General features: G+C 40.0%; 1 protein-coding gene across 1 annotated transcript in view; it reads left to right on the top strand.

Annotated features, from left to right (window-relative positions):
* Positions 1–11,066, top strand: part of LOC112550281 (cortactin-binding protein 2-like) — a 78,491-nt gene that overhangs the window by 44,809 nt on the left and 22,616 nt on the right. The window contains exon 5 of the mRNA XM_025204160.1: positions 8,713–8,937. Coding sequence (XP_025059945.1) covers positions 8,713–8,937 — 225 coding nt within the window. The remainder of the gene's footprint in view (positions 1–8,712; positions 8,938–11,066) is intronic.

Raw genomic sequence — 11,066 nt, 5'->3', positions numbered from 1 at the left:
GCAGTTTCCCCTCTTTCGGAGCAGGGCACCTAAATGCTCTGCGACAGGGTCACATGTTTAATAGTTATGCTCAGCACTGGCTGCATTTTATCAACCTTATAGTTGGTTTTCATTACTGAGCACGTGCTGCTTTTGGAAACAGTTTAATGATAGTGAGGTTTCCTTGTATGGAAATGTAAGATGACAGGCTTTTGTCCTCATGTTGATTTTGGGGTGGGGGGGGAGAGACCTTGTCTTATAGTCAAGTAAATATGGTAAGTATGAAGCAAAACTTAAAATCTATAGTGTGACAGTTTGTCTTAAAGAGCTGGAGTAATTAACCTCCACATTAGGAACCTTCCTTTCTACCTAAAGTGCCATAGAAAATTCATGAACAATCACTGGTGGCATAAGGAATCACTCACCAAGACTCTAAAAAGAGGCATTATGGTAGCATTGGTGCCCATGTAGGTGAGTAAAACACCTAGTCCAAAAGCATAATACCAGATCGATCATACTAGAAGGCGCTCAGTAGTGAAATGAAAGTTCATAAATTTTTCTCATGTTGGCCAACTTAAGAGGTTGCATAAAATCTAACCTAAAACAAATAACATTCCCATTAACTGGGGTGCTCAGCCTTTGACCATGAGTCAGATCCAGCCTGCAGCCCCATGTCATCTGGCTTGCAGGGCTCCCCAGGGGTCCAGAAATTTGGTGGCAGGGGAGCAGTACTACAGCTCTCCTGCTGTAAAATCTCCTGACCCATGAGGATTCCTAGGTCCTGTGTGCTGGGTCTGCTGCCCAATCCCAGCGTGCAGGGCTTGGTGGGAGTGACACCGGTCCCCAGGGCCCAGTCCTGGCATGTAGGGATTGCCATGTGCTGAGACCCAGTGCTGGCACTCAGGGAGGGAGAGGGGACAGGGCTGGGCCCCAGAGCTTGATCCCACCCAAAGTAAGGCCTGTGCCACTTCCCCATGGCCCAATCCTGGTGTGAAAGGGGTGGGAGGGGGAGCAGTGTTGGGTCCCTGAGACCCGATCCCAGAGTGGAGGGGTACAGTACCAGACCCCCAGGACCCAATCCCAGGGCACTGGGGATGAGAAGGGGCATTGCTAAGCCTTCCCCCCACCCCACCCCCCAGGCCCAATCTCAGCACATGGTGCAGGGAGGGGGTGATGCCAGTCTCAGGGCCTGATCCTTCCTAGAGAAAGGCCTCGCACCACTCTTCTACGTATGGGACCAAATGGCTGAGCACTGGTGCCATTAACTCATAGGAGCTTGGTTTATGTGGCGCACAAGTCACAAAAACTGTTTTATGATCTAAAATTTCATTCATTTGAAATAAATACTGATTGTGGTTGCATTTAAATTAATGGTTACAGTTACTTTTGAAGCAACTTGTGGCTAGGTAGCTGAAGAAAAGAGAGCTCAGAGGAAACCTGGGAAAGAACAGCCACTACGTCAATCTGACGTTTGTTGTTCTGCGTTCCTTGTGAAAATGGTATTCTGTAGCCACATGAGAACTCATAACCAGAATTTTAATGTGGAAAAGAAGCTGTAGTTTGTCATCATCAACCACAGCGGACAACCACTAGTATATCTGTATATAAAAGGCGGGGAACAAACAACCACCTATCTAACAAAAGACCAGGTATATGTATAACTCTATATGTATTGCTTTAACAATGAATATATGAGCTTTCCAGTGTGTTTATAGTTTGTATTAATAACTCCAACAGATGTCTGAAACATGGTGTATAGTGTTAAATGTATTACGATCTGCAAATATACTCTTCCTGACATTTCCAATATTAGCTTTTACAGTCTGCATTCTCATATTTTTTCTACATTTTTTTTTTTTTATCTCGTCTCCTCTTAAAGTGCTGTACAGAAGTAACTTTTTTATTTCCTCATCTCTCCTCAACTTGTTTGGTTAAAAGCTTTTGAAACTCCTCTATAAAAGATCTCTAAGGAGAAAATATCAATACAAGCCTGTGAAAATCTGTTGAAACAATCTTGCTACATTGGAAAGGGAAATTTATCAGAGGAACTCAAAAGGAAGGAAATTTTGCAAAGGGAACTCTGGCAGCCTCAGTTCAGTTCCATTATTCTGTAGCAGTGCAGCACACTCTCGTTTTTGTTTATTATCCACTGTTTTTTGAAAGACTTGGAATTTCTGAACTTTATACTTGGGAGGTAAACAAAAAGGAACCTGAAATATTTTAACCTTAGTCTTGTGGCAGACCTGTAACAGAATATATGAACTACGTTTGAAAGCAGAGCTATCAGCCCAAATTTCTTTTAATTTTTTTTCCTATCAGCATAATTAATATAACTTAATGTAATTTATATTTAACATTCTAGGTTGCATGTTTTCTTTTTACATTTTACTTGGTCATATCTGATTTCTGTTCAGATTGATGTATTGATTCTTGTATCCTCTGACATGGTGGTTCTAGATTCACAGCGTGTCAGGATACCATTTAAATTATCCCAGACTTCTATCATGTAAGTTTTGTAAAGGCTATTTCTGTTTAGTTTTATAAACCTCTATTTGTACATTAAAACAAAGAGCAATAATATGTCACCGTGGACAATAAGCAGAATGAAGTTCCCTTCTAAAACTTTTAATAGGATGTACATTCCATGTCCAGCAGGAAGTCAACAAAATTCTTTTGATATAAAGTAACAAACAATGTCCAATCCTGCAATGACCTTATTGTGGTGTGACCAAAACAGGCATGTGGATTTTTGTTGCATTTCTTCCAAGGATATTTTAGAGCAGCACCTGCCTTTTGAATGACCACCTGCTAACTGATATTCATTTAAAGGTGCAATGAAATCTGATCCCCAGTCCTACTAATGCTCTTCTTGCCATGCCAGACATGCATGGCAGGAGGTGTGATTTTTTTGGGATTGGGGATCAGATTCTAATTGCACCCTGGTACTCCTTCTGCACCAGCAGGTTGAAAGCTGGTTGCCGAGCAATCAGCTGATTGTCAGCTGACTCTTAGGACCATACTGGGATTCAAACTAGCTGCAGCATGGTTCCGCAGAGGTGGCTATAATCAGCTGGCTCTGGAGCAGTCTTGTGGCTGATTGGGGCTCTGGTGCAGTCCTGACAGTTTGCCAATCATCAGCTGTCTCTAAGGACTACACCAAGGTACAAGCCACATGTTCGATTTAAGGTCCTATGGAAACCACACGTTTGTGTAATTTTTTTTGTGGCTGGTTTCCATTTTTGTGGCCTGAACTTGTGGCCAGGATACTATTTAAGAAGCGAGTCACAGACTAATTATATTTTCAATCTAATGACTGCCAGGAACCACTGAGTACATTGCTAAAGTCAGTCAAGAACAGGAATACAATACTATATTAGAAGACACTACTAAAGACTATTGATAAAGAAACATCATAGGGAGCAAACGAGGAAAAACTGTTAAAGTAAAATGTGCGTCCTTTTGCCTAGTCACCTTCTGTAACTCTTTTTTTTTTTTTTCAAAATAGCTTCTATTCAAAGAAGGATTTCTCCTTTCAGTCTAATTTCTGCCTAATTCTGGAGTGAAGTCATAAACACATTTGTGGCATTAGTCTGTTGCCATGGAAAAGAATATGTTATAACAAATTTCAGTACTACAATTGCACCATAGCATCAAATAGGAAAGAAAATTTAAATACTAATGTTTGATCATTTTTCCCTTTATGCTTTTGGTAATTATGGAAACAATGCTTATTTTAATCTGTTACATGAACAATGTGTGCCCCTGGAGGCTGGGGGGCAAGTGGGGAGCTCCCGGTGATGTTGGCGGCAGGGTGGGGAAAGGGTATGGTGAGCGCCGACTGGTAGTTGGCGATGACTTGCAAGTGGCGGCGATTGGCAACAGCCCCCAGATGCCGCCGGCAGTGTCAACAGTGTGGGAGGAGGGTGGCAAGCAGTGACCACCTGCAGGCACCATCGGTGACGCTTCTTTCAAGGAGCGCACCACCAATCTTAGGGGGTGCATGTGCACACCCTACGTGTCGCCAGTGATCTATTACAAGACATCTGTTCAACCAGAGTTGGCCTTTTGAAATCATGAAAGTAACACAAAAGGATAAATATCTGTTTGTATCAGAGGCTAAGTATAGACAGTCAAAAAGCCTAAGGCTGAATTGATTCAGTCTTTGCAGGGTAGTCGAAGCTGCAAAGATTAAATTGAGGAACAACTGGACACACATTTGCCTTTGATTTAGGAAATGCAACTACATGTCTGTAGTGGCTCAAGCCAGAAGCTGGAGGCGCTAGAGCACAGCTCACTGGCATTTCCTCTTCCTGCTGCCCCCAGGGTCTCTGGGATTTGCAGTCCAGCATCACTGAAGCAGAGATTCTGCAGGCTTGCTCATCACTTCCTCTTCCTGCTTCCAGTTGCCTCTCGGATTTGTAGTCCACAGTCGCAGCCAGCAGTAGCTTTCAGTAAGTTTACCAGGGCAGCTCCGTACTCAGAGGAAGTGGGGTTTAAGGGGAAATTAGGTTTAACCCCCTTCCCCGGCCCCAGACCTCAGCCAGGATTTGCCTGGGTGAGCAGTCCCTGCCTTTTTCCCCCAGCCCTAACCCTTCTCTGCTGGTGCAGACAGTACAGCACAGCTCAGCCCAGCCCAGCACAGGGCTCCAGAGAACATGCTGGGATGCTGGGGAACTTTAACTTGAACCACGAAGGGGTCTGGGACAGAAGTTTCATAAACCTATATGACCCAAATCACTTAAGTCTGATTCTACATTCAACCAGGTTTATCTTAAACCAGTTTCAACCATTTTTAAACTGGTTTATGTGCACTGAGCTTCTGTTCTGTTACAGGTTTAAACCAGTTTGATTACTTAAACTGGTTTGTGTGTAACTTCTGTCCCTAGCCAAAAAAACTTTCCACACTGTGACTGGGGTATGGCTCACCCAAAACCACTATGCAATATGACAAATTCACAAATTTGTATAATCAGCTAAAAACATACATTATCAACTTCTCTGGCCTTTAAAATGTAGTAAGCATGTCATAAAAAATATTGCTTCAAAATCTGTTATTTCACCTCTCCTACAAAATGTGGAGAAAGTCAGTGAAGCTCTATACCATTCCTAAAGGTCAACCAACTGGGGCTTTAGTGTCCCAAATATGGGAAGCGAGTTGTGTGAACTGTAAAACATAGCATAAGACCATATTATCTCCACAAATCTTGATTGTGCATAATAATTTGTTTAGACTGTCAGGTAAGTTTGTTGTAGTCGTGGGTTGTTTTTTTTTACATTGTATCATTCGTAAATCATATAAATATAGATTGTAATAACACTATGAAATTGTTTGCAGTGCTTTTAGTGCTATATATGAATGGAAAACCTTTATTGTTTTACACAGGATTAAACTAGAGTTAATCAGTTAAAATTAGTGAATTGTCTCCCTGTAACCAACTCAGATTATTTCTGAAGGCCTTTATCATTATCATGAACACTAATAACTAACCCATGTTAAGTTACATAAAAGATCCTTTGCCTCCAAATAACAAAACCCTCTCCATCTGAGTTGACCTATAAATGCTTCCTTTGAGTTTGAAAGACTTGTTTGGGAGGGGAGGGGGGAGTTCTTTCCATAGAAACATTTAATTAATTTATTTTTAGCTTTTTCATTTCTCTCTTACTGTTTCAAAGCTTGGGCTTTGTCCTAAAAAGTGTGGGAGTATTGATTTACAAGTTAAATTTTGACTTACAGGGTCACACAGAATTATTCACATGGCAGTTAAAGTTCACATGGAAAGCACAATGCGCTGCTTATGTAGATATATGAAACTGAATTGATATTACCTCTGCTGGCTCTCCAAATCTATCTTCTGTCTCCAAGGAGTTGTATACAGCAAGGCTCTCAAAGCATCTTTGACTCCAGTATTTCTGCAACTTTGTTATTCCTTGATCACGTCTCCCAAGATTACCTTATTCCTATACTTTCGCTCATAACGTTGAATCATATCCTCTACCACTATGTTTTATTCTTGCCTGGAACACAGCTCCACAACATACATAAGATACCACAAGAAGATAAGAGTCCGGGTTATACAAGAAGATAAGAGTTTGGGTCATGACTTTTATGATTTAAATTCATAGTGGGTGCATCTACACATGTGCTCACTGTAGAGTTGAAAAATTAGCTCTGCATTAAAGTGTCATAGTTTACACATACAAAAAACTAGAGCTCTTGGTTGCAAAATTATACCTTTTATTAGACCAATTGGGAAATCACAAGAAAATTGTCCTTTTCCGCAAGCTTTCAGGATTAAAGTCCCTTCATCAGGCTCTGGGAAAAGTATAGATGGTACAAGATGGTAAAAAGTCCCCAAAGGTAGGAAATAAATTTCATTTTTGCACAGAGGGACTTTGAGAAAAGGACTTTGATCCCAAAAGCTTGCAGAAAAGGACAATTTCCTTGTGATTTCCCAGTTGGTCTAATAAAAGATATCATTTTGGAACCAAGAGTTCTAGTTTCCTGTATGTCTCTTTGTCTCAGACCAACACGGCTACCAAGTACACCCCTGAAACATAGTTTACATGTGCACTGGTATTAGGGTGCAGGAAATTAACTCTGCCATAGGACAGTACTATCCTATGGCAGAGTAATTTACTCTGGCGAAACGTGTAGCTGGTGATGGGCTGACCTGGTGCAGGAGGGTGATAAACTGTGGGGGTTGCTTTCCACCTAGCCCTGCACTTTAGCACCCTCGTGCCGCAGTCAGCCCTCTGCCATCTGATGTTGCCACCCAGAGCCTGGGGATGACCCCTCCATGTCCCCTACCAACTTGGGGCTGCTCTGCCCTGTCTCAAAGTGCTGTGGTCCCAGGCAGATGTGCAGAAGCTGTGCCCAGAAGCAGTTTTCTCCAGCTTGAAGTGCACCGGAGTTTATCACATCAGATTAATTACATGTGTAGATGCACCCAGTTAGTAGCAGCCTAGGAGTTTGTGGCAACCTTTGAAATTTTCTCTGGTGATGAGGAGCTGATGGATCTGTTAAAGTCTCTAGGTTAGAACCTCTATTTCTCTATACCCTAAAGATGATCGTACCCTGCATTTTTCTCACATAGCTTTGCAAAGGCTTCTAGGTTGGCAGTTCTTTTAGGAACACAAATCAGTGATCCACAGATGGAACAACCTGCCAGAGAGTGCTTTGACTTATTCTTACCAATTAGTGGCATGTTTATATCTCTAGTTTATTATGTTAAGTTCTCTGTAAGGTTATTGGAATGACCTTATTTACATAAATTTCTAAACTTATTCCATAGCTTTTGTCTCAATAATATTTTATGACAGTGAATTCATTGGGTTACTACAATATTAACCCAATGAATTCCCAGTATTTAAAAAAGAAACATTGTCTTTAATCAGTTTTAAATCCATTGCTCTCTTAGTTTCATAAGCTGACTCTTGGTTCACATATTAGGATAAATAAGAGGATTTGATTTAGTTTCTTCACTATTTTGTATACCTATATAATACCTCATGATTTTTCTCTCTCTAAATTAGATAGTGTCAACCGTTTTTCAATACCTTTTCCAATCATTACTTTCATTGTCAATCTCTTGATCTATCTGTTTCAGTATCTGTGCTTCCTATTAAAAGTTGATCCACATGTGGGAAAGCCTATGAAGAAAAATGTTTTATATTCATACATTTGTATTATACACTTTAACTATGGCTTTATCTTGGTATGGACACAAAAACAGTATGAAGTCTTTGATATTCTAATGCAAATTGGCTATTATTATTTGTCTCAAGATTCTTTCATGTCCAATATGCACAACTGTTTGAAATGCTCTGCTTATCTCCTAGTAGGAACTGAAGACTTTAGGTCTGATATTTCTGCAAGATAGTATTTTCAGAGCAGTGATTTGTAGGTCTGTGTTAACCTCTTGCCAGTACTTCTTAATGGTGTAATAAACAAGCACCTTTCCTGGCCTAAATTACAGGCTTTTGTCATGTGTGTTTGGGCTAATAACCAAAAAAAGCTACTTTCAGTCTAACTGCTATGAGGCCAAAGCGATGTTAAGTCTGTTCAGTAATATTCTCATTCTGAAAACTGTATCGCATTTTGCAAAAAAAGTTTACACACCTAAATAGTAGAATTGGATAATTTGAAGATGTGATACCATACCCTGTGTCCTAACAACAGATCCTGAGGAAATGTTGCATATGACACATTTAAATGCTTTGTCCCTATTTAATCTAGATCTAATTAACTATATATAGCATGCCTTTGTAAGTAGCAATGTCAGGCTGTTGTGAGAGACTGATAATTATTTTTGATACAGTAATTGCATGAAACAGAAGTTTTCATGTATTTTAAGTAACCTCTTTTTAGAAAATTAAATTCTAAAAATAAAAATATCTCAAAAAAATTTCAGCCTATATATCAGCTACTTTACAGCATCATTTTTTGTGGTATTCCTGAACCCGTTCCAGAGAATTTACTTTTCTGCCTTTAGATGGAGAAGGGAAGACTTTGTTTATTGGCATTACAAACTGCCCTGATAAACATAAAATCTGTATGTGAAATATGTTTGAGGTTGTCTGTTTAAATACAAACAGGAAATAAATGCTAGTTCAAAATATTTATATTTGTAATAGAAATATTTCACGCTTCTTTACTTTAGAGCTGTCTGTATGCATAAACTCTTGAATATCCATTAATTATTATTTTTGTTCATTTGTCTTTCCATCCTCTAGGCACGCCGAAAGGAGGTTTTTATTCAGGAACGATATGGGAGGTTTAATCTCAGTGACCCATTTCTGGCCCTGCAGAGAGATTTTGAGGCAGGTGCTGGCGATAAAGAAAAGAAGCCCATCTGTACCAATCCCCTCTCCATTTTAGAAGCTGTCATGGCTCACTGCAGAAAAATGCAAGAGAGAATGTCAGCTCAGTTGGCTGCTGCCGAAAACAGACAAAAGAAGGTATCATAGCTACTGCTTGTTGCCACTCACTCAATTTATTTCACTCATTTACTTTCTTATTGTGATCTTCATCTAATTTATTTGTCATCACAAATGTAAAGATCATATCAGCCTATGTTTGGCACACACACCAAGATGCTGATTGCTGATGATATGTTATGTTCAGACTGGTCATGTTCCATGAATTAACCACTACTTATACATGAAATAAGGTTAACTCTAATGAGCCCATGTATGCAGGCACTTCTAACTATTGGGTTAAGAGCAAACAACATTTGTTCATCAGATATTTTTCAGCTCTGTTTTAGCCTAAGGCAGCTGCCTTTATACACATTTTTGGTTTTAGTAAATATTTTAAAGGACAAAAATCTCTTAGTCATATATGACATGAGGTTGGAATAAGCCATAAACAAAACGTCTCTATCTGAAAATTGATAACTTTTTCAATTCTAATTTTAAAATACTGAATCTTTAAAATATTGCCAATAAAGAGAGACCTATTTGAATCAACATTATGACAATAATCCTTTTTCATACCAAAAACTGTCCTTTGCCATTTTGACATTGTGTTGATATGCCAGTCTGATGGAGCTACTGAGGTCAAATATTCCACTTTATGTGAAAGAGCTAATGATAAGCTACACTTAATAAACTGTTCATTGTTCTAAAACTCAAGAATGCATCTTGAGTGCATTGTAGCTTTTTGCCATTTCTTCTTTGGAGGTAACTGGTGTATTCGACTGCAACTTTGTCTACAGAGTTTTGTAAAGCATTTTAAGTTAATTTTGAGTTTATTTTTGTTTCAGCTGTATTTCATAAATTTGTACTTGGGTTCTTCCTTAAGTTTCTTTTTTTATGAAAATGACAGATAACAAATCTAGAAAATCTTTTTATTAAATCATTGCATGAGAAATACTTGCATTTGAAAAGTTGTAGATTAGCCTTAGCACCTAAAGTAAAATGATCTAGAGTTCAAATACTCTTTGTGCAAAACTTTGAAAGAGTGCAATCAGGTCTATGTTAGAAACTCTTGGAGATGTCAGTTAGGGATGGAAAGTGTGTACGATTTTGTTTCGTTTTGTTTTGATTTTGACTTGTACTGGCAACAAGCCTAGTATGGAGACAAGTTCTGTTGACATAAATGTATAGTTTTATTTAAATAATCATAAGCTATACCATTGAAAGCACTGGGTCTACATTATATTTGTTAGTATGTCCATGTCAGTATAGCTATTCCAGCAAATCTTCTCTAGTGTAGGCATGAGAATACTCTGTCTGCTTTTCTGTTTGGTTCTGAAAATTCCTTCTGTACTGGAGTGGGAAACAGCCCAAACGTGTTATCCAGACAAGTGCTTAATTCTAGATAATACATACTTAGTATAGGCCTTAAAATGTGCAGTGGCACCTTTTACTTAATGCTAGCAACCATTTCCAGTCTAGAATGACATGTGTTGGACTGATTTGTTTTCCATGCATCTTATTTGTCCAAATAGAAGATGACCCTGAATTTAAGATGACCCCCAAATAATTGGATTCTATACACAGAAAATGTATAAATGCATTATATGCTCCATGTAGAGAATCTAATTGTTGGAGGATTTAAATTCATCCCCCTGCCACTACTATAGACAAGGGGAGGCAGTAATGGGGCAAGCAGTGCGGGGACAGACTAGGAGTGCAGCAGAGAGCTATGTGCTAGGGCGGGCAGTGGGGGAGGCAGTAGGGGACAGGCAAGGTGGAGGCAGTGGGATAGGCAGGCAGCTTGCGCCCTGCCACCTATCTCTCCTACCTCCCACTTATGCCTGTGCCCCACAGCCTCAGGCCCCTATTCCCCCTTCCCCCATCATCTTCCTCTTCCCCCTTCCACACAGCTTCTGCATCTCCATCCCCTCCTCTCCCTGTCTCTTGAAGTTTTTCTCCCCTGTCTGCACCTTTACCTCTGCCTTACCTTTTACTTCAGCAGTCTCTGTCCCTGCTGAAGCCTGGGGGCACTGAACTTGACTCCAGCCTGACCCCATAGTAGAAGTACAGAGCCAGCACCGTGGCTACAGGGCTGGGCTGGAGCCATGCTCTGTGCTCCAGGCTGCAGCAAGGACAGAGCCTGCTGGCACAGAGCAAAGGTAAGAGGG

Source organism: Alligator sinensis, unplaced genomic scaffold, assembly GCF_000455745.1.
Source record: "Alligator sinensis unplaced genomic scaffold, ASM45574v1 scaffold65_2, whole genome shotgun sequence".
In the NCBI taxonomy this organism is placed as follows: Eukaryota; Metazoa; Chordata; order Crocodylia; family Alligatoridae; genus Alligator; species Alligator sinensis.
Note: the sequence above shows the minus strand (reverse complement) of the source record. Positions and strands in the feature narration are given on the sequence as shown.